This window comes from Scyliorhinus torazame, chromosome 16 (assembly GCF_047496885.1).
Source record: "Scyliorhinus torazame isolate Kashiwa2021f chromosome 16, sScyTor2.1, whole genome shotgun sequence".
NCBI lineage: Eukaryota > Metazoa > Chordata > Chondrichthyes > Carcharhiniformes > Scyliorhinidae > Scyliorhinus > Scyliorhinus torazame.
In genome coordinates, this window is record NC_092722.1 from 93132698 (window position 1) to 93157573 (window position 24876).

The 24876-nt window shown below is 43.8% G+C and overlaps 1 protein-coding gene across 2 annotated transcripts in view; it reads left to right on the plus strand.

Annotated features, from left to right (window-relative positions):
• The window catches only part of kifbp (kinesin family binding protein), a 233458-nt gene extending 231985 nt beyond the window's left edge, over positions 1 to 1473 (plus strand). For both annotated transcript variants that reach the window (XM_072478752.1, XM_072478753.1), the window contains one exon: positions 503 to 1473. In XM_072478752.1, the coding sequence (XP_072334853.1) occupies positions 503 to 1381 (879 nt within the window). In that variant the 3' untranslated portion in view covers positions 1382 to 1473. The remainder of the gene's footprint in view (positions 1 to 502) is intronic.
• The last annotated feature ends 23403 nt before the right edge of the window (positions 1474 to 24876 follow it).

Consider the following 24876-nt stretch of genomic DNA (forward strand, 5'->3'; position numbering starts at 1 on the left):
TTTGAGTTTCAGTTTGAGAGAGCAGCTTGGGTGTGTCTGTGTGTTTCCAGTGAGCTGCGTGAAGAAAGCAAAGGGCTGTAGCTGAAGTAACCAAAAGCAGCAGCACGGCTGAACTTTTTCTCACTATATATATTGAATGTAACCTAATGTGCTCCTGTTTTGAAGGTTGGTTAAGTCTTTTGGATGTTAAAAGGACAGCTGAAACGATTACTTAGTCTTTGGGGGTTATCTTTGAATTAATTGGTGTTAAAATATTCAATGGTTGTTTTCAAAAGGTTAACTTGAGTTGATAGAATAAATATTGTTTTGTTTTAAAAATTTATGGTGTCTCACACCTGTAGAGTGCGCCGTGTGCTCCCCACACCACAATCTATTAAAAGTTGTGGGTCAGTTGAACTCCATGCTGCACTTTGGGGGTTCTCTAAACTCTGACCCATAACAGTCACACACTGTCACAGTAAAGACACTTTGTTTATTTATTGTAACTCATATGTTCCTACAGGACGATGTTGGTGAACTGGATTGGGATCGGCAGGAAGAGCTGAAAATCCAACTTAAAAAAGAAGAGGAGGAAAAAGAGCAGGGGAGGAAAAGTGCTGTGCTATTTGGATCTAGTGAAACATTTGATTTGATTCAGTCTGTTGAGGAGAAGGTGAGCTGCACTTACCCTGTGGATTTTACCAAAGCCCGTGAGGTGTTCTTGGTTGGACAGAACTATGTGCAAGAGGCGAAGGAATTCTTTCAGCTGGATGACCATGTGACGGACCACATTGAGGTAGTTCAGGATCACAGTGCGCTATTCAAGACCCTGGCATTTTTTGAAGAGGACCAAGAGAGACGTTGCAAGATGCATAAACGACGCATAGACATGCTGGAAGCGGTCTACAAAGAGGTAAACCCACAGTATTACCTCTTGGTCTGTCGGCAGCTTCAGTTTGAGATAGGAGATGCATTCTATGAAATGATGGAGCTAAAGGTCTCTATTGCCAACCGGCTGGATGAGCTAGATAGTCATAACATCAAGAAAATAAACCACCTGGTACAGTCAGCCATTACCTACTACAACCTCTTCCTCGAATCACTGAAGAACTCGGAAAAGAAATTTCCGGAGCTGCTGGAGGCTGATGTTCTGCGGCCAGCACTGGTTTGCAAGTTTCGCATTGGTTGGTTATACAGTAAGATGATCACTTCTGACCCCAAGACACAGCTGGGCAACCTGGAGCAGTCAGTGGATTGTTACCGCTTTGTGGTGGATTACTGTAAAAGGCAGCCTGAGGCTGCTAAGGTGATGGAACCCGAGCTGGAGCTCTGTGCTGAGATGGCCACCCTACTGCCAGCAAGAATGGAGAAGCTGCGGGCTAAATTAGTGGCATTTGTCTAATGGCAATGACTGAACTGCTCCGGGGAGATGCTTTATAACCTTGTCCCAATTGCTGTAACTTCCCAGTGCAATAAACATAGCTGACATACTCAGCTCAGTTGCCATTGTGCTTTGTCTCCAGATGTAAATAGAAAAAAGCCTTCCATTTATGTTTTATTCTTTCATGGAAATGAACATCGCTAGCAAGGCAGTATTTATTGCCCATCCACAATTGTTCTTGAGAAGGGGATAGTGAGCCTCCTATTTAACGGCTGCAGTTCATGTGGTGTAGCCACAGCAGGATCCAGGATTTTGACCCAGCGTCATTGAAGGAACGATGATATAGTTCAAGTCAGGATGGTGAGTGACTTGGATGGTAACTTGCAGGTGGTGGTGGTCCCACACATCTGCTACTGTTATTCTTCTTGTTGGCAGAAATCATGCTGCCAAAGGAGTCTTGATGAGTTGCTGGAGTGCATCTTGTAAATGCTACACTCTGCTGCCACTGTGTGCTGAAGTTTGAATGTTAAAAGTGGTGTGGGCTGCTGACAAAGCTCTTTTGTCCTGGATAGTGCATTGATCGTGTTGGAGCTGCACTCATCCGGGCAAGTGGAGAGTATTCCATCACACTCCTGACTTGTGCCTTGTAGATGGTGCCTTTGGGGAGTCGGGGGGGTGCAAAGAACAATGCAGCACAGGAACAGGCCCTTCGGCCCTCCAAGCCTGTACCGGTCATGATATCACCCTTGGCCAAAACCCTCAGCACTTCCTGGTGCTGTTTTCCTCTATACCCATCCTAACCATGTATTTATCGTACGAAGTCTTACGACACCAGGTTAAAGTCCAACAGGTTTGTTTCGATGTCACTAGCTTTCGGAGCGCTGCTCCTTCCTCAGGTGAATGAAGAGGTATGTTCCAGAAACACATATATAGACAAATTCAAAGATGCCAAACAATGCTTGGAATGCGACCATTAGCAGGTGATTAAATCTTTACAGATCCAGAGGTGGGGTGACCCCAGGTTAAAGAGGTGTGAATTGCATCAAGCCAGGACAGTTGGTAGGATTTTGCAGGCCAGATGGTGGGGGATGAATGTAATGCGACATGAATCCCAGGTCCCGGTTGAGGCCGCACTCATGTGTGCGGAACTTGGCTATAAGTTTCTGCTCGGCGATTCTGCGTTGTCGCGCGTCCTGAAGGCCGCCTTGGAGAACGCTTACCCGGAGATCAGAGGCTGAATGCCCTTGACTGCTGAAGTGTTCCCCGACTGGAAGGGAACATTCCTGCCTGGTGATTGTTGCGCGATGTCCGTTCATTCGTTGTCGCAGCGTCTGCATGGTCTCGCCAATGTACCACGCTTCGGGACATCCTTTCCTGCAGCGTTTGAGGTAGACAACGTTGGCCGAGTCGCACGAGTATGTACCGCGTACCTGGTGGGTGGTGTTCTCACGTGTAATAGTGGTATCCATGTCGATGATCTGGCACGTCTTGCAGAGATTGCCATGGCAGGGTTGTGTGGTGTCGTGGTCACTGTTCTGAAGACTGGGTAGTTTGCTGCAAACAATGGTTCGTTTGAGGTTGCGCGGTTGTTTGAAGGCAAGTAGTGGGGGTGTGGGGATGACCTTGGCAAGATGTTCATCGTCATCAATGATGTGTTGAAGGCTGTGAAGAAGATGACGTAGTTTCTCCGCTCCGGGGAAGTACTGGACGACGAAGGGTATTCTGTCGGTTGTGTCCCATGTTTGTCTTCTGAGGAGGTTGGTGCGGTTTTTCGCTGTGGCGCGTTGGAACTGTCGATCGATGAGTCGAGTGCCATATCCCGTTCGTACGAGGGCATCTTTCAACGTCTGTAGATGGCTGTTACGCTCCTCCTCGTCTGAGCAGATCCTGTGTATACGGAGCACTTGTCCATAGGGGATGGCTTCTTTAATGTGTTTAGGGTGGAAGCTGGAGAAGTGGAGCATCATGAGGTTAATCCGTGGGTTTGCGGTAAAGCGAAGTGCTGAGGTGACCGTCCTTGATGGAGACGAGTGTGTCCAAGAATGCAACTGATTTTGGAGAGTAGTCCATGGTGAGTCTGATGGTTGGATGGAACTTATTAATGTCATCGTGTAGTCGTTTCAGTGATTCTTCTCCGTGGGTCCAAAGGAAAAAAATGTCATCGATGTATCTGGTGTATAACGTCGGTTGAAGGTCCTGTGCGGTGAGTAGGTCCTGTTCAAACTTGTGCATGAAGATATTGGCGTATTGGGGTGCAAATTTGGTCCCCATGGCTGTTCCGTGCGTCTGGATGAAGAACTTGTTGTCGAAGGTGAAGACGTTGTGATCCAGAATGAAGCGGATGAGTTGCAGAATTGCGTCTGGAGATTGGCAGTTGTCGGTGTTGAGTACTGAGGCTGTTGCAGCAATGCCGTCGTCATGGGGGATGCTGGTGTAGAGTGCCGAGACGTCCATTGTGACGAGGAATGTTCCTGGTTCAACTGGTCCATGGGTGCTGAGTTTCTGTAGGAAGTCCATCGTGTCGCGACAGAAGCTGGGCGTACCTTGTACGATGGGTTTCAAGATGCCCTCGATGTAGCCAGAAAGGTTCTCACACAAGGTCCCATTGCCTGAAACGATAGGGCGGCCTGGTGTGTTGGCCTTATGTATTTTCGGGAGGCAGTAGAGATCTCCAATGCGGGGAGTACGTGGGATGAGAGCACGTAGGGTGCTCTGAAGATCTGGATCCAAAGTCTTGATCAGTCTGTTAAGTTGGCGGATGTGTTCCTTGGTCGGATCTGCGGGTAACTGTCTGTAGTGTTCTTGGTTGTTCAGTTGTCGGTACTCCGAAAGCTAGTGACATCGAAACAAACCTGTTGGACTTTAACCTGGTGTCGTAAGACTTCGTACTGTGCTCACCCCAGTCCAACGCCGGCATCTCCACATCATGTATTTATCAACATGCCTTTTGAACGCCGTTAATATATCTGCTTCCACAACCTCCCCTGTCATTTCTCTGCCCAAAGTCTCCAACCTATGTCCTGCTATGTCCTCTGACAATCCTCAACGCTATCTGCCACTCCACCAACCTTGATGTTATCCGCGAACTTACTAATCAGACCATAGAACATAGAACAATACAGCGCAGTACAGGCCCTTCGGCCCACGATGTTGCACCGAGACAAAAGCCATCTAACCTACACTATGCCATTATCATCCATATGTTTATCCAATAAACTTTTAAATGCCCTCAATGTTGGCGACTTCACTACTGTAGCAGGTAGGGCATTCCACGGCCTCACTACTCTTTGCGTAAAGAACCTACCTCTGACCTCTGTCCTCTATATCTATTACCCCTCAGTTTAAAGTTATGTCCCCTCGTGCCAGCCATTTCCATCCGCGGGAGAAGGCTCTCACTGTCCACCCTATCCAACCCCCTGATCATTTTGTATGCCTCTATTAAGTCTCCTCTTAACCTTCTTCTCTCCAACGAAAACAACCTCAAGTCCATCAGCCTTTCCTCATAAGATTTTCCCTCCATACCAGGCAACATCCTGGTAAATCTCCTCTGCACCCGCTCCAAAGCCTCCACGTCCTTCCTATAATGCGGTGACCAGAACTGTACGCAATACTCCAAATGCGGCCGTACCAGAGTTCTGGACAGCTGCAACATGACCTCCCGACTCCGGAACTCAATCCCTCTACCAATAAAGGCCAACACTCCATAGGCCTTCTTCACAACCCTATCAACCTGGGTGGCAACTTTCAGGGATCTATGTACATGAACACCTAGATCCCTCTGCTCATCCACACTTTCAAGAACTTTACCATCAGCCAAATATTCCGCATTCCTGTTATTCCTTCCAAAGTGAATCACCTCACACTTCTCTACATTAAACTCCATTTGCCACCTCTCAGCCCAGCTCTGCAGCTTATCTATATCCCTCTGTAACCTGCTACATCCTTCCACACTATCGACAACACCACCGACTTTAGTATCGTCTGCCAATTTACCAGCTACATTTTCCTCCAAATCATTTATGTATATGGCAAACAACAGAGGCCCCAGCACCGATACCTGTGGAACACCATGAATCACAACCTTCCATTCAGAAAAACACCCTTCTACTGCTACCCTCTGCCTTCTGTGACCAAGCCAGTTGTGTATCCATCATGCCACCTCACCTCTGATCCCGTCTGCCATGAGGCACCTATTCAAAGGCTTTACGGAAGTCTGTGTAAACAACATCCACCGCCCTCCCATCATCAATCAACTTGTCACCTCCTCAGAAAACTCTATCAAGTTAGTGAGGCATGACCTCCCCTTCACAAAATCATGCTGTCTATTGCTAATGAAACCATTTCTTTCCAAATGGGTATAAATCCTTTCCCTGAGAATTCGCTCCAATAATTATTGTACCTACTACCGACATGAGGCTCACCGGCCTATAGTTTCCAGGATTATCCCTGCTACCTTTGTAGCCACCTAAATTGGCCAACTCCCGATTTAAAATGGCGAATGGCAAAGGCTGATGGGAAAGTCAGCCAACATAGACAGACGCCAGCAGCTGCAGGTTTGCTGTGTATTTACCTCTGCAAAGGCCAGACAACATCGATACCAGCAACCATCAGCATAACAAAGTAACAGTCATCTGCATACTAATGAGCAATCCCCGGGAACAATAAGTAACATTTTGGACACGCAAAGCAAAGCCAGACTCCTCGGTGGCAGCAGGAGCCAACACAAAGGAGGTGAACGAGCACCATCGATCAGGGAACAGCTCCAGTATTGGAGAAAATCAAACCAAGCGATTGGGACAAAGTCCAATCACTTGGGACCAGGTACAGGGTCCACCCTGAAAGGCGGGAAGCCCCTGGGGACTATAAGAGTTAAGCCCCAAGTTCAAATCGCGCTCTTCACCTCTTCTTCCTGCCCGGGTCACCCAGCAACACGAACCAACATTGACCATGACCGATGCAGATGACTGAAGTAAGTCTTAATTCAACGCTCGCTACGGGATAGGCGCTCCTAGCTACCAATCCGTACCAACTTCGAATCCCGCAGACTCAGAACCCGAACGAAAGGCCATTTGTTCCCCTGACCTGGTGGGCCAGTCCTAAGTTAAGTATAGGTCTGTTAGTTATAGTAGCTTAGACGTAGAATTTGTGCATGAGTAGCGATTACTGTGTATAATAAATGTGCTTTGATTTAAATCTTACTAATCGGTGTATTGGGTTATTGATCATTACTCGGACTTGAACCTCGTGGCGGTACCATAAAGATACCTGGCGACTCGAGAGCAAAGGTAATAAAACAGAGCAATTGAACCAAGGAGAAAATCAGCAACATTATTTGGCGACATCCTAACGGGACCCGATCTAGAAATGGCATAACCACTCCGGGAGAACCCAAGAATTTGAATTAGAGATCCAATTGGGAACAGAAAACCACAAGCGTTCAAGCTGTTCTGATCAATACTCATAATTCGGAAGTGTGTGTATGCATGCGTAACTAACAGGGCGATAAGGTAAAACTGATAGATTTTTTGTTGCGACAAAACTGTTGGGAGTTTGTATATCGGAAAGTAGCGAAAGCCGTACCCATATTTACAGTACCGCCTGAATACCCCTGTCCCAAATTTGAAGAGCAGCATTCGATAGGAAAGATGGCCATGCAGGCAATGCAACGCCTCATGAACCCAGAGGAATTTGCGGTCGCAGCGACCAGCAGCAGTAGAGTGGGACAATGTCCCATTTGGGAGGAAGAGATCAGGAAATATCTCAAAGGGAAAGGATGGCCCCTTTGGAATGAATTCTGTGACAACGAGGAATCAGGCCCCGGGAGTATAGGACATACTTGGTGGGAGAACCTGAGCGAGATCCACTAAAAGAGCTTAGGGAAAGCTCGCAGGCCGATAGCAATCGTGTACTGCTTGGCACAATTGCGAGGCACAGAGGAGGACGTTAGGACGCTCCGGAAATAGGTTGAGTAAGGTCGATGTAAGCGAGGTAGAAAAGGAGAATTTAGAATTGAGAAGGAAATTGGCAGCAAAAGAGGTGGATGATGCCAAAAGGGCACACCAGTCTTGTCTGGTGCACTTAAGCAGCTTCCAGTCTCAATACGAAAAGGCCTATCAGGACACGCAACGGGCAGTCCTGGTACATGAAGAAACAGAAAAGCAGGTAGAAACATTACAGAGACAGTGTAGCGATCTAAAGGCAGCATTAAGAGCACTCCATACTGCCACCACAGAACAAAGACAAAGCACGCTAGATCACGCAAAGTGCCGCAATCGCTGCTTTCAGTTCAGAAAGGCTTCCCGGAAACCTTTGGAACAAAGTTAGATCAGGAACACGACCCTGATTGGGAAGAATTGAATGAAACAGCGCAGAGATATGTTCAGGGAACATGTGCGCAGGGAAAGCCACAAAAGAGGAAAGCGCCCCAACCCCCCACAGAGCAGATAGTTCAGGCTCCAATGAACCCAGTCACCACCCACCGCACAGCCACATCGGACGATGCGGAATTTCTATACTCCACCCCCTTAACAGTGACCCAATTACGGGACGCGTGCGAGAGAATCACACCGTTCCTCCCCACCTGAGACCCCCACCATTTCTTTGCCACAGTCAAACATCAGGCGGCAATGTACGGCCTGGATGAGCGAGAGCATGTAAAGCTCACAGTTTTAAGTTTAGACCCTTCAGTAGCCGCAGCCCTTCCCGACCCACAGAATGTAGGAGGAGGCACCCTTGCAGAAATGCATACCACGATCCTGGATGCGATCGGGTATAACCGGGGTGACCCCGTAGATGGCCTCAACAAATGTAGGCAAAAGAAAGCCGAGCACCCCACAGCGTTTGCTGGACGCCTGTGGATCCACTTTGCAGCAGTCTTTGGAGACTTAGACCGTGCCCATTTGTCCCCAGACAACATGGCCAAATGGACTCGCACCCTTATCTCCCATGCCACATAAACAGGACAGAAAGCTTGCGCCAATTATGATCCCTCAGAGGAGGCCATAACGAGAAGTGGGTAGTAAAAAGATTGTCCCGCGCCTGGGAGCAATCTGTACAAAGCAAACCCGCAGTCAAAAGTCCAGAGGAAAAGCAGGCCGACGCAGATATACAGGCAGTAAAAACACACCAGAATCCCACATGGGTAAATGAAGGAAAGAACAGCCCCCACCCAAGTCACAGGAGTGTTACAACTGTGGACATTTAGGACACTTCGCAAGAGCGTGCAATGCCCCTAGAAAGCACCAGCGAGCCCAGCAGACTCTGAGTAAGAAGAAGACAGAGCCCATTCATAGTGTTAGCGCCCGTTCAGATCAGACGGACCTGACCAGAACAGACTGACGGTGTACGGGCTCCCCCAGTTGGGTCTGCGACACCCTTTGGGATAGGTCCAGACGACCGGTAGTTGCAGCGAAAATTCGGGGACAGCCTATCGAATTTCTATGGGACACAGGAGGGTCCCGCACCACGATAAATTCCTCCACCCTGTTTCAAAAGGACACGTGGCCCACTACAGCCACCATCACCCTCAGCGGCTTTACAGGGACACATCACAGCCCCTGTACCCATTCAAATCGGTACCATCACCACCATGCACCCCGTAGTTTTAGTTGACCAGCCCCACACAGCAGAACACATTCTGGGAATCGATTTTATGAATTCCCACAACTTATCATTTGATCCAGTCAACCAGTGTGTCTGGAAAATGGCAAAGTCTGCAAGAGCCCCCGCAACGCTCAACATAGGAGAATACGCGAACAAAATTAGCGCAGTAGGCGAATTTTGGTTCAACCCGACCACGCTTAGTACGGACCAGCAGGTTAGGGCAGTTCGGCAAAAGAACAGGGCAGCATTTGCGACCTACAAGCACGACTTAGGGCAGCACGGTGGCATTGTGGATAGCACAATTGCTTCACAGCTCCAGGGTCCTAGGTTCGATTCCGGCTTGTGTCACTGTCTGTGTGGAGTCTGCACATCCTCCCCGTGTGTGCGTGGGTTTCCTCCGGGTGCTCCGGTTTCCTCCCACAGTCCAAATATTAGGTGGATTGGCCATGATAAATTGCCCGTAGTGTCCAAAATTGCCCTTAGTGTTGGGTGGGGTTGCTGGGTTGTGGGGATAGGGTATAGGTGTTTGACCTTGGGTAGGGTGCTCTTTCTAAGAGCTGGTGCAGACTCGATGGGCCAAATGGCCTCTTTCTGCACTGTAAATTCTATGAAGTCCCGAGACCATGCTCAAGCAGGGCCTCAATTCCCAATTCTTTACGGTTTTGGATGTCAGTAATGGATTCTGGTCCATTCCATTGGCAAAGGCGTGCCTGTACGAATTTGTCTTCACCTTTAAAAATCAGCAGTACATGTGGACATGCCTGCCACAAGGATTCCACAACTCCCCCTCCATTTTCCACCGACAGCTGGCAAATGGTTTAGCCAAATTCTCTCGCCCCGAAAGTCTTCTGTCCGAACTCCTCAAACTCTTACATTCAATCGGTTGTAAAGTCAACCCCAAAAAGGCCAAGATTTTGGAAGATAAAGTGATATATTTGGGAACAATTATCACACATGGTAAACGCGAGATTGAGCATAAAAGGATTGACTCGATTGCTAAATTGCCCCTTCCCCAGAATGTTTCAGCCCTCCGGTCGTTTTTAGGACTGGTTGGCGACTGCCGAAACCACTTTGACGGTTTCGCCAGCAAGGCAGCACCCCTCTCAGACCTCCTAAAGAAAGGAGCCCCCTGGGAATGGCTTCCGCAGCATACGGATGCTGTGGATGCGTTGAAGCAATCACTCATAGCCGCCCCCGCACTACAAGTTCCAGACCCGCTTTCCCCTTACGCTATAGAGGTAGCAACCACAGACCCTTTTGGCCGTGCTCCTCCAGGAACGGCACGAACAATTAAGGCCCGTAGCTTACGCCTCCAGAATTTTAGATGCTGTGGAGCAGGGATTTTCAGCCTGTGAGAGTATTTTGGGCAGTTCAGTATTTTTCATATATTACCGGACTGAACCCCATCACAATTCTCACCCAACCTTTACTGGCCGGACGACTCAAGGACGGTACAGTAAGCCAGATTAGAGCAGCGAGATGGACCCTTCTCTTGCAGGGACGGGACATCACTGTTAAAAGGACAAAGACGCACACCGTTTTAGCCGACAACTTACAATACCCCGGAACCCCCCTTGAATGCGAAATTATCTCTCCACACTACAACACAGGCCCCTTTATTGCTAAGACACCCCCCAGAAAGATAGGTAGTTCAACCCAGAGCCCCCAGCACACAGACAGGTGTGAGCCCATAAGGATCTTGGATGGGAAGCGCATAACAGGTTGCGGTATCTATGTCGAGGACGTGCAGGGACGCGCCCTCGAAATATCAATAAAACTGCCAGGCCATTTAGGTGCGCAGGCAGCAGAGCTTGCGGCCATCGCATATATAGTGGAACACCCAGATTCCTTCCCCAGCCCAGCAGACATATACTCGGACACCCTCGATGGCTTCAATAGCCTCACGGAATTCCTGCCCCTGTGGAAAGCAAGAGGATTTGTTTCCGCAGACGGAAAACCCCTCCACTCAGCCCCATTGCTCCGTCACATTTTAGAGAGAGCACAGAACAGGACTTTTGGGACAGTCAAAGTTCGTAGTCACCACCGTTCCTCCCCCCCCTGGAAATGTAAAAGCCGACGTACGGATATTTTTGGACACCCCCCGAAAACGCACCAGTGAATGCAGTTCAGGCCTCACAGACTAGGATCGAGGATCTAGTGGATCTATTGCAGGACAGCAATCTCAGGGAGATTGTAAAACGAAAGTATCCAGCACCCGACGAGAGATTTTAAAATGCTCTGACCACGGTGTGGTGTTAAAACACACCCTTTATGTGGTTCCTGAACAGGACAGGAATCAACTGATTTGTTTATTCCATGACGGTCAGGGACATCAGGGAATCGATCCCACTACAGCCCATCTCAAGCAGTTTTGTTGGTGGCCGAATTTAAAGGATGATGTAAATCACTACATCGAGAATTGTCTTATCGGTGCCCAGAATAATCCGGACAGATATGCCAAAAAGGCTCAACTCAGCCACACCCGACCCGTTATTGGCCCCTGGACTAACCTCCAGATTGATTTTATAGGACCATTGCCCCCTTGCAGGAATGGCTATAAATATGTACTCGTGGTGATTGACACATTTACAAAATGGGTGGAAGCATCCCAACCCGCACAAACACCAGTACCAGCCTCCCCGAACAGGCGCCGGAATGTGCTGACTAGGGGCTTTTCACAGTAACTTCATTGAAGCCTACTTGTGACAATAAGCGATTTTCATTTTCTTTCTCATTTCATTTCATTTCAACACTGCGAAAACCACAGCCAAGATTTTGACCCACCACATCTTTATCCCCGCAGCCTTGAATCCGACCAAGGCTCCCATTTTACGGGACGTGTATTGCAGAACGTACTCACGGTATTTGGCATCACCCAAAAATTCCACATAGCATACCACCCACAGTCGAGTGGAATCGTGGAGCGCATGAATCTGACCCTAAAATCCACCCTCAGAAAAATGGTCCAGCAAAACAACACCACTTGGGACTCAGTCCTCCCTTTTGCGCTGATGTTTTTGCGTAATACAATTTCAAATTCCACAGGTTACACCCCACACACCCTCATGACCGGACGCCCCATGAAAGGCACTGAATTTTTATTAGGTTTAGACTTGACCAGCCCCAAAGTGACGACCCTCACACACGAGAAAGCAGTAAGAGCAATTAGTGGAAAATGTTAAAACGGCTCAGCTAGCAGCCGCAGTGAAATTGGGCACAAGGAAGAAACAGAGCAAGGCTTGTTTCGACAAGACAGTGCATGCGACTGAGTACAGTATAGGACAGCAAGTCATGCTCTCCGTATACAACCCCAGCACATTCCTGTCACCAAAGTACTCGGGTCCGTACTCCATTGCGGACAAAGTAAGCCCTTCCGTATACAAGATAAAGTATCCCAACGGTAAGACTGCGTGGTTCCATATCAACCAGCTGAAGGCATACGGAACACAGTCTAACTACGCACACCACGTCATGCTCGACGTAGCACACCACACCCCGCCCACAGCCAACGTAACCCTACCATCCCCCAACACGTCCAGTCCAGCCATGGACTCGACCTCGACTCCACCCCCGAAATATACACTCCGCCCCGGAATGCCCACCGACTGCAGCAGCAGAGACAGCGACTGTGACTCGGACGATAGCCACAGCACGCCTCCCTACTATCCCCATGCAACAGGACCCACACCCAGCGAATCCGACTACGATTCGAGTGATCCCTTCATGATCACTTTCCCAAACAAATTCCACCACCGACCACCGACCGACCATGACGACCCCGATTCCGTCCCCACACAACTAGACACCACCTATTGGCACAAAGACAACTCATACAGACTTGTCCGGAATGATGAGAGGGATCCGAAATCCCACCATGCAGCCCTATCAACTGGTTCCAATGTCCCAGGAATTTGAATCCCTCCTACTTGCACCATCTCTCGAGCCACTCATTGATCCTATCTATCTTGACATTCCTACTCTGACTAGCTCGTGGTACTGGTAGCAATCCTGAGATTACTACCTTTGAGGTCCTACTTTTTAGTTTAAATCCTAACTCCCTAAATTCAGCTTGTAGGACCTTGTCCCGTTTTTTACCTATATCGTTGGTGCCTATGTGCACCACGACAGCTGGCTGTTCACCCCCCCCCCCCCAGAATGTCCTGCAACCGCTCCAAGACATCCTTGACCCTTGCACCAGGGAGGCAACATACCATCCTAGAGTCTCGATTGCGTCCGCAGAACCGCCTGTCTATTCCCCTTACAATTGAGTCCCCTATCACTATAGCCCTGCCATTCTTCTTCCTGCCCAGCTGCGCAGCAGAGCCAGCCATGGTGCCATGAACCTGGCTGCTGCTGCCTTCCCCTGGTGAGCCATCTCCCTCAACAGTATCCAAAGCGGTATATCTGTTTTACAGGGAGATGACCGCAGAGGACACCTGCACTGCCTTCCTACTCTGGTTCTGTCTTTTGGTCACCCATTTTCTATCTCCCTCAGTACCTTTCACCTGCGGTGTGACCAACTCGCTAAACGTGCTATCCACGACGTCCTCAGCATCGCGGATGCTCCAAAGTGAGTCCATCCGCAGCTCCAGAGCCGTCAAGCAGTCTAACAGGAGCTGCAACTGGACACACTTCTTGCACGTGAAGGAGTCAGGGACAGTGGACGTGTCCCTGAGCTCCCACATTGCACACGAGGAGCATAGCACGGGTCTGAGATCTCCAGCCATGTCTTAAACCTTCGGTTAACTTCAACAATTACAATTTACCCCCAAAAATTAAATAAATAAACAACAAAGAAAAAAAAATCAATATACCAATGAAAAGAAAACAGAAACACTACTTACCAGTCACTGACCTCGAGCCTTCCTCTTGATCTTCACAGTGGTTGTTTTTTTTTTGGTTAGAGGAGGGGGTAGGGTCCACAAACTACCTTCAAATTAGGGTGACCACGACGGAGGTATGCCACACCAATCAGCTGCTCCGCTCTACTGCCCTCTGCTGGATGCTTGTCTTCAGCTTGTCTGCTAGCTCAGGTACACCTGCAAGTTAGGGAAAGTGTGTCTTGCCCTAAAATTCGGTTTTTGTAAAAAAGAAAAAAAAATGAGGGAGTCACACATATTGACCAATTATAAAGGGAGTAATTGGCACTAAAGGACAGACAGACTATCGTACGAGATGTTAAACCAAGATAGTTACAGACACTATGCTTGATTTCCACAGAACTCCAGAAGCTCCAGGACCGGAGAAGAGAAGGGAAAGAAGAAGCACCATGAACATAGAACGATACAGCACAGTACAGGCCCTTCGGCCCACGATGTTGCACCGAAACAAAAGCCATCTAACCTACACTATGCCATTATCATCCATATGTTTATCCAATAAACATTTAAATGCCCTCAATGTTATAGAACATATAACATGATTCACCCAGGAACATGATGGTTCCTCATCACAATGGACATTTGGTTGTGCGTGAACACGAACCCCATGACCTCAAGCCCCCCAGCCGTTAATGTTTCACTTCCCCCCGTACCCAGAACCCAGTCACCAGCGACACCGCACCATCTTGGTGTGACAGGTTTATAACCTGGTATTCCCTGTCCTACGTAATCAAATCCTTGTTGGTATTGGCAATACTCTGCTGCATCATGCAGACTATGCGTCTAAGAAAATGGAGAAGGAGAGCCTACCACGCTCGCACCCCGGTATATAGGATCTGATGCCCTATTTCTGGCTACGACCAGACCCCCGACTATAATAAAGAGCATTCATTTGCGGTTTTAATGTAAATAAAGAAATGTAAAGAAATGATCATGAGCAATTGTACGATCCTGAGCTTGACTGCCAAGCCAGGAAAAATGTGTATAGACTGCTATGATTTTGTTTGTATGGTTGAGGAAGTTAGAATGATGAAATGTTTAAGTGAGAGTAGTTAAGAGGTTCCCACTTTTTTGTTTTGTAATGCATGTCCCTGTTTGACATTGCGCCCCTTAGTTAAAAAGGCGTCAGTTAAAAAATGTTCTTGCATAGTTATGGTCAGTGTCGAGGCCATGAGAGAAATGCTCCCCAGGTCAGGGAATGGAAAGCAACGTAGTTATGTGATCCTTTATGCTTCGCGTTAGGATCACAAGGAGGGGGTTTAGCCACCTAAATTGGCCAACTCCTGATTTAAAATGGCGAACGGCAAAGGCTGATGGGAAAGTCAGCCAACATAGACAGACGCCAGCAGCTGCAGGTTTGCTGTGTATTTACCTCTGCAAAGGCCAGACAACATCGATACGAGCAACCATCAGCATAACAAAGTAAGTCATCTGCATACTGATGAGCAATCACCTGGAACAATAAGTAACATTTTGGACACAAAGCAAAGCCAGACTCCTCGGCACCAGCAGGAGCCAACACAAAGGAGGTGAACGAGCACCTCAAAACTGCCCATCAATCAGGGAACCACTCCAGTATTGGAGAAAATCGAACCAAGCGATTGGGACAAAGTCCAATCACTTGGGACCAGGTACAGGGTCCGCCCCAAAAGGCAGGAAGCCCCTGGGGACTATAAGGGTTGGTCCCCACAATGAATGGTTGGCAAAAATAGTAAATTTCAATGCAAGCCGTTCTGAAACCAATCGGCAAATGACTCAAAATGCTTAACTCGCCGAGAAAATCACTTTTGTTCCACAATGAAAGTCTGGCAAAAAATAGTAAATTTCAATGCAAGACGTTCTGAAACCAATCGGCAAATTACTCAAAATGCTTAACTCGCCGAGAAAATCACTTTTTTCCCCACAATGAATGGTTGGCAAAAAATAGTAAATTTCAATGCAAGCTGCTCTGAAACCAATCGGCAAATTACTCAAAATGCATAACGCGCCGAGAAAATCACTTTTTTCCCCACAATGAATGGTTGGCAAAAAATAGTAAATTTCAATGCAAGCTGCTCTGATACCAATCGGCAAATTACTCAAAATGCTGAACTCGCCGAGAAAATCACTTTTGTTCCACAATGAATGTCTGGCAAAAAATAGTAAATTTCAATGCAAGCCGTTCTGAAACCAATCGGCAAATTACTGAAAATGCTTAACTCGCCGAGAAAATCACTTTTTTCCCACAATGAATGTCTGGCAAAAAATAGTTCATTTTGATGCAAGACGTTCTGAAACCAATCGGCAAATTACTCAAAATGCATAACGCGCCGAGAAAATCACTTTCTTTCCACAATGAATGCCTGGCAAAAAATGTTAAATTTTAATGCAAGCCGTTCTGAAACCAATCGGTAAATTACTCAAAATGCTTAACTCGCCGAGAAAATCATTTTTTTCCCACAATGAATGTCTGGCAACAAATAGTTAATTTTGATGCAAGACGTTCTGATACCACTCGGCAAATTACTCAAAATGCTTAACTCGCCGAGAAAATCACTTTTGTTCCACAATGAATGTCTGGCAAAAAATAGTAAATTTCAATGCAAGCCGTTCTGAAACCAATCGGCAAATTACTGAAAATGCTTAACTCGCCGAGAAAATCACTTTTTTCCCACAATGAATGTCTGGCAATAAATAGTTAATTTTGATGCAAGACGTTCTGATACCAATCGGCAAATTACTCAAAATGCTTAACTCGCCGAGAAAATCACTTTTGTTCCACAATGAATGTCTGGCAAAAAATAGTAAATTTCAATGCAAGCCGTTCTGAAACCAATCGGCAAATTACTGAAAATGCTTAACTCGCCGAGAAAATTATTTTTTTCCCACAATGAACGTCTGGCAAAAAATAGTTAATTTTGATTCTAGCCGTTCTCAAACCAATCGGCAAATTACTCAAAATGCTTAACGCGCCGAGAAAATCACTTTTTTCCCACGATGAATGTCTGGCAAAAAATAGTTAATTTTGATGCAAGACGTTCTGAAATCAATCGGCAAAATGCTTAACTCGCCGAGAAAATCTGTTTTTTTCCACAATGAATGTCTGTCAAAAAATAGTTAATTTTGATGCAAGACGTTCTGAAATCAATCGGCAAAATGCTTAACTCGCCGAGAAAATCTGTTTTTTTCCACAATGAATGTCTGTCAAAAAATAGTTAATTTTGATGCAAGACGTTCTGAATCCAATCGGTAAATTACTCAAAATGCTTAACTCGCCGAGAAAATCATTTTTTCCCACGATGAATGGTTGGCAAAAAATAGTTAATTTTGATGCAAGCCGTTCTGAAACCAATCGGCAAATTACACAAAATGCTTAACTCGCTGAGAAAATCACTTTTTTCCCACAATGAATGTCCGGCAAAAAATAGTAAATTTCAATGCAAGCCGTTCTGAAACCAATCGGCAAATTACTCAAAATGCTTAACTCACCGAAAAAATCTGTTTTTTCCACAATGAATGTCTGTCAAAAAATAGTTAATTTTGATATAAGACGTTCTGAAACCAATCGGCAAATTACACAAAATGTTTAACTCGCCGAGAAAATCACTTTTTTCCCACAATGAATGGTTGGCAAAAAGTAGTAAATTTCAATGCAAGCAGTTCTGAAGCCAAGCGGCAAATTACTCAAAATGCTTAACTCGCCGAGAAAATCATTTTTTCCCACGATGAATGGTTGGCAAAAAATAGTTAATTTTGATGCAAGCCGTTCTGAAACCAATCGGCAAATTACACAAAATGCTTAACTCGCTGAGAAAATCACTTTTTTCCCACAATGAATGTCCGGCAAAAAATAGTAAATTTCAATGCAAGCCGTTCTGAAACCAATCGGCAAATTACTCAAAATGCTTAACTCACCGAAAAAATCTGTTTTTTCCACAATGAATGTCTGTCAAAAAATAGTTAATTTTGATATAAGACGTTCTGAATCCAATCGGCAAATTACACAAAATGTTTAACTCGCCGAGAAAATCGCTTTTTTCCCACAATGAATGGTTGGCAAAAAGTAGTAAATTTCAATGCAAGCAGTTCTGAAGCCAAGCGGCAAATTACTCAAAACGCTTAACTAGCCGAGAAAATCACTTTTGTTCCACAATGAATATCTGGCAAAAAAAAGTAAATTTCAACGCAAGCCGTTCTGAAACAAATCGGCAAATTACTCAAAATGCTTAACTCGCCGAGAAAATCACTTTTGTTCCACAATGAATGTCTATCAAAAAATAGTTCATTTTGTTGCAAGACGTTCTGAAACCAATCGGCAAATTACTCAAAATGCTTAACTAGCCGAGAAAATCACTGTTTTCCCCACAATGAATGTCTGGCAAAAAATAGTTAATTTGGATGCAAGCCGTTCTGAAACCAATCGGCAAATTACTCAAAATGCTTAACTCGCCGAGAAAATCATTTTTTTCCCACAATGAATGTCTGGCAACAAATAGTTAATTTTGATGCAAGACGTTCTGATACCACTCGGCAAATTACTCAAAATGCTTAACTCGCCGAGAAAATCACTTTTGTTCCACAATGAATGTCTGGCAAAAAATAGTAAATTTCAATGCAAGCCGTTCTGAAACCAATCGGCAAATTACTGAAAATGCTTAACTCGCCGAGAAAATCACTTTTTTCACACAATGAATGTCTGGCAATAAATAGTTAATTTTGATGCAAGACGTTCTGATACCAATCGGCAAATTACTCAAAATGCTTAACTCGCCGAGAAAATCACTTTTGTTCCACAATGAATGTCTGGCAAAAAATAGTAAATTTCAATGCAAGCCGTTCTGAAACCAATCGGCAAATTACTGAAAATGCTTAACTCGCCGAGAAAATTATTTTTTTCCCACAATGAACGTCTGGCAAAAAATAGTTAATTTTGATTCTAGCCGTTCTCAAACCAATCGGCAAATTACTCAAAATGCTTAACGCGCCGAGAAAATCACTTTTTTCCCACGATGAATGTCTGGCAAAAAATAGTTAATTTTGATGCAAGACGTTCTGAAATCAATCGGCAAAATGCTTAACTCGCCGAGAAAATCTGTTTTTTTCCACAATGAATGTCTGTCAAAAAATAGTTAATTTTGATGCAAGACGTTCTGAAATCAATCGGCAAAATGCTTAACTCGCCGAGAAAATCTGTTTTTTTCCACAATGAATGTCTGTCAAAAAATAGTTAATTTTGATGCAAGACGTTCTGAATCCAATCGGTAAATTACTCAAAATGCTTAACTCGCCGAGAAAATCATTTTTTCCCACGATGAATGGTTGGCAAAAAATAGTTAATTTTGATGCAAGCCGTTCTGAAACCAATCGGCAAATTACACAAAATGCTTAACTCGCTGAGAAAATCACTTTTTTCCCACAATGAATGTCCGGCAAAAAATAGTAAATTTCAATGCAAGCCGTTCTGAAACCAATCGGCAAATTACTCAAAATGCTTAACTCACCGAAAAAATCTGTTTTTTCCACAATGAATGTCTGTCAAAAAATAGTTAATTTTGATATAAGACGTTCTGAAACCAATCGGCAAATTACACAAAATGTTTAACTCGCCGAGAAAATCACTTTTTTCCCACAATGAATGGTTGGCAAAAAGTAGTAAATTTCAATGCAAGCAGTTCTGAAGCCAAGCGGCAAATTACTCAAAATGCTTAACTCGCCGAGAAAATCATTTTTTCCCACGATGAATGGTTGGCAAAAAATAGTTAATTTTGATGCAAGCCGTTCTGAAACCAATCGGCAAATTACACAAAATGCTTAACTCGCTGAGAAAATCACTTTTTTCCCACAATGAATGTCCGGCAAAAAATAGTAAATTTCAATGCAAGCCGTTCTGAAACCAATCGGCAAATTACTCAAAATGCTTAACTCACCGAAAAAATCTGTTTTTTCCACAATGAATGTCTGTCAAAAAATAGTTAATTTTGATATAAGACGTTCTGAATCCAATCGGCAAATTACACAAAATGTTTAACTCGCCGAGAAAATCGCTTTTTTCCCACAATGAATGGTTGGCAAAAAGTAGTAAATTTCAATGCAAGCAGTTCTGAAGCCAAGCGGCAAATTACTCAAAACGCTTAACTAGCCGAGAAAATCACTTTTGTTCCACAATGAATATCTGGCAAAAAAAAGTAAATTTCAACGCAAGCCGTTCTGAAACAAATCGGCAAATTACTCAAAATGCTTAACTCGCCGAGAAAATCACTTTTGTTCCACAATGAATGTCTATCAAAAAATAGTTCATTTTGTTGCAAGACGTTCTGAAACCAATCGGCAAATTACTCAAAATGCTTAACTAGCCGAGAAAATCACTGTTTTCCCCACAATGAATGTCTGGCAAAAAATAGTTAATTTGGATGCAAGCCGTTCTGAAACCAATCGGCAAATTGCTCAAAATGCTTATCTCGCCGAGAAAATCACTTTTGTTCCACAATGAATGTCTGGCAAAAAATAGTAAATTTCAATGCAAGCCGTTCTGAAACAAATCGGCAAATTACTCAAAATGCTTAACTCGCCGAGAAAAATCACTTTTTTCCCACAATGAATGGTTGGCAAAAAACAGTAAATTTCAATTCAAGCCGTTCTGAAACTAATCGGCAAATTACTCAAAATGCTTAACTCGCCGAGAAAATCACTTTTTTCCAACAATGACTGGTTGGCAAAAAATAGTAAATTTCAATGCAAGCCGTTCTGAAACCGATCGGCAAATTACTCAAAATACTTAACTCGCCGAGAAAATCACTTTTGTTTCACAATGAATGTGTGGCAAAAAATAGTAAATTTCAATGCAAGCCGTTCTGAAACCAAGCGGCAAATTACTCAAAATGCTTAACTCGCCGAGAAAAATCACTTTTTTCCCACAATGAATGGTTGGCAAAAAACAGTAAATTTCAATTCAAGCCGTTCTGAAACTAATCGGCAAATTACTCAAAATGCTTAACTCGCCGAGAAAATCACTTTTTTCCAACAATGACTGGTTGGCAAAAAATAGTAAATTTCAATGCAAGCCGTTCTGAAACCGATCGGCAAATTACTCAAAATACTTAACTCGCCGAGAAAATCACTTTTGTTTCACAATGAATGTGTGGCAAAAAATAGTAAATTTCAATGCAAGCCGTTCTGAAACCAAGCGGCAAATTACTCAAAATGCTTAACGCGCCGAGAAAATCACTTTTTTCCCACGATGAATGTCTGGCAAAAATAGTTAATTTTGATGCAAGACGTTCTGAAACGAATCGGCAAATTACTCAAAATGCTTAACTCGCCGGGAAAATCACTCTTTTCCCACAATGAATGGTTGGCAAAAAATAGTTCATTTTGATGCAAGCCGTTCTGAAACCAATCGGCAAATTACTCAAAATGCTTAACTCGCCGGGAAAATCACTCTTTTCTCACAATGAATGGTTGGCAAAAAATAGTTCATTTTGATGCAAGACGTTCTGAAACCAATCGGCAAATTACTCAAAATGCTTAACGCGCCGAGAAAATCACTTTTTTCCCACGATGAATGTCTGTCAAAAAATAGTTAATTTTGATGCAAGACGTTCTGAAATCAATCGGCAAAATGCTTAACTCGCCGAGAAAATCTGTTTTTTTCCACAATGAATGTCTGTCAAAAAATAGTTAATTTTGATGCAGAACGTTCTGAATCCAATCGGTAAATTACTCAAAATGCTTAACTCACCGAAAAAATCTGTTTTTTCCACAATGAATGTCTGTCAAAAAATAGTTAATTTTGATATAAGACGTTCTGAAACCAATCGGCAAATTACACAAAATGTTTAACTCGCCGAGAAACTCACTTTTTTCCCACAATGAATGGTTGGCAAAAAGTAGTAAATTTCAATGCAAGCCGTTCTGAAGCCAAGCGGCAAATTACTCAAAATGCTTAACTCGCCGAGAAAATCACTTTTCTTCCCACAATGAATGGCTGGCAAAAAATAGTTCATTTTGATGCAAGACGTTCTGAAACCAATCGGCAAATTAGTCAAAACGCTTAACTAGCCGAGAAAATCACTTTTGTTCCACAATGAATATCTGGCAAAAAAAAGTAAATTTCAACGCAAGCCGTTCTGAAACCAATCGGCAAATTACTCAAAATGCTTATCTCGCCGAGAAAATCACTTTTGTTCCACAATGAATGTCTGGCAAAAAATAGTAAATTTCAATGCAAGCCGTTCTGAAACAAATCGGCAAATTATTCAAAATGCTTAACTCGCCGAGAAAAATCACTTTTTTCCCACAATGAATGGTTGGCAAAAAATAGTAAATTTCAATTCAAGCCGTTCTGAAACTAATCGGCAAATTACTCAAAATGCTTAACTCGCCGAGAAAATCACTTTTTTCCAACAATGAATGGTTGGCAAAAAATAGTAAATTTCAATGCAAGCCGTTCTGAAACCGATCGGCAAATTACTCAAAATACTTAACTCGCCGAGAAAATCACTTTTGTTTCACAATGAATGTGTGGCAAAACATAGTAAATTTCAATGCAAGCCGTTCTGAAACCAAGCGGCAAATTACTCAAAATGCTTAACGCGCCGAGAAAATCACTTTTTTCCCACGATGAATGTCTGGCAAAAATAGTTAATTTTGATGCAAGACGTTCTGAAACGAATCGGCAAATTACTCAAAATGCTTAACTCGCCGGGAAAATCACTCTTTTCCCACAATGAATGGTTGGCAAAAAATAGTTCATTTTGATGCAAGCCGTTCTGAAACCAATCGGCAAATTACTCAAAATGCTTAACTCGCCGGGAAAATCACTCTTTTCCCACAATGAATGGTTGGCAAAAAATAGTTCATTTTGATGCAAGCCGTTCTGAAACCAATCGGCAAATTACTCAAAATGCTTAACGCGCCGAGAAAATCACTTTTTTCCCACGATGAATGTCTGTCAAAAAATAGTTAATTTTGATGCAAGACGTTCTGAAATCAATCGGCAAAATGCTTAACTCGCCGAGAAAATCTGTTTTTTTCCACAATGAATGTCTGTCAAAAAATAGTTAATTTTGATGCAGAACGTTCTGAATCCAATCGGTAAATTACTCAAAATGCTTAACTCACCGAAAAAATCTGTTTTTTCCACAATGAATGTCTGTCAAAAAATAGTTAATTTTGATATAAGACGTTCTGAAACCAATCGGCAAATTACACAAAATGTTTAACTCGCCGAGAAACTCACTTTTTTCCCACAATGAATGGTTGGCAAAAAGTAGTAAATTTCAATGCAAGCCGTTCTGAAGCCAAGCGGCAAATTACTCAAAATGCTTAACTCGCCGAGAAAATCACTTTTTTTCCCACAATGAATGGCTGGCAAAGAATAGTTCATTTTGATGCAAGACGTTCTGAAACCAATCGCCAAATTAGTCAAAACGCTTAAGTAGCCGAGAAAATCACTTTTGTTCCACAATGAATATCTGGCAAAAAAAAGTAAATTTCAACGCAAGCCGTTCTGAAACAAATCGGCAAATTACTCAAAATGCTTAACTCGCCGAGAAAATCACTTTTGTTCCACAATGAATGTCTATCAAAAAATAGTTCATTTTGTTGCAAGACGTTCTGAAACCAATCGGCAAATTACTCAAAATGCTTAACTAGCCGAGAAAATCACTGTTTTCCCCACAATGAATGTCTGGCAAAAAATAGTTCATTTTGTTGCAAGACGTTCTGAAACCAATCGGCAAATTACTCAAAATGCTTATCTCGCCGAGAAAATCACTTTTGTTCCACAATGAATGTCTGGCAAAAAATAGTAAATTTCAATGCAAGCCGTTCTGAAACAAATCGGCAAATTATTCAAAATGCTTAACTCGCCGAGAAAAATCACTTTTTTCCCACAATGAATGGTTGGCAAAAAATAGTAAATTTCAATTCAAGCCGTTCTGAAACTAATCGGCAAATTACTCAAAATGCTTAACTCGCCGAGAAAATCACTTTTTTCCAACAATGAATGGTTGGCAAAAAATAGTAAATTTCAATGCAAGCCGTTCTGAAACCGATCGGCAAATTACTCAAAATACTTAACTCGCCGAGAAAATCACTTTTGTTTCACAAAGAATGTGTGGCAAAAAATAGTAAATTTCAATGCAAGCCGTTCTGAAACCAAGCGGCAAATTACTCAAAATGCTTAACGCGCCGAGAAAATCACTTTTGTCGCACGATGAATGTCTGGCAAAAATAGTTAATTTTGATGCAAGACGTTCTGAAACGAATCGGCAAATTACTCAAAATGCTTAACTCGCCGGGAAAATCACTCTTTTCCCACAATGAATGGTTGGCAAAAAATAGTTCATTTTGATGCAAGCCGTTCTGAAACCAATCGACAAATTACTCAAAATGCTTATCTCGCCGAGAAAATCACTTTTGTTCCACAATGAATGTCTGGCAAAAAATAGTAAATTTCAATGCAAGCCGTTCTGAAACTAATCGGCAAATTACTCAAAATGCTTAACTCGCCGAGAAAATCACTTTTTTCCCACAATGAATGTCTGGCAAAAAATAGTTCATTTTGATGCAAGACGTTCTGAAACCAATCGGCAAATTACTCAAAATGCTTAACGCGCCGAGAAAATCACTTTTTTCCCACGATGAATGTCTGGCAAAAAATAGTTAATTTTGATGCAAGACGTTCTGAAATCAATCGGCAAAATGCTTAACTCGCCGAGAAAATCTGTTTTTTCCCACAATGAATGGTTGGCAAAAAGTAGTAAATTTCGATGCAAGCCGTTCTGAAGCCAAGCGGCAAATTACTCAAAATGCTTAACTCGCCGAGAAAATCACTTTTGTTCCATAATGAATATCTGGCAAAAAAAAGTAAATTTCAACGCAAGCCGTTCTGAAACAAATCGGCAAATTACTCAAAATGCTTAACTCGCCGAGAAAATCACTTTTGTTCCACAATGAATGTCTATCAAAAAATAGTTCATTTTGTTGCAAGACGTTCTGAAACCAATCGGCAAATTACTCAAAATGCTTAACTAGCCGAGAAAATCACTGTTT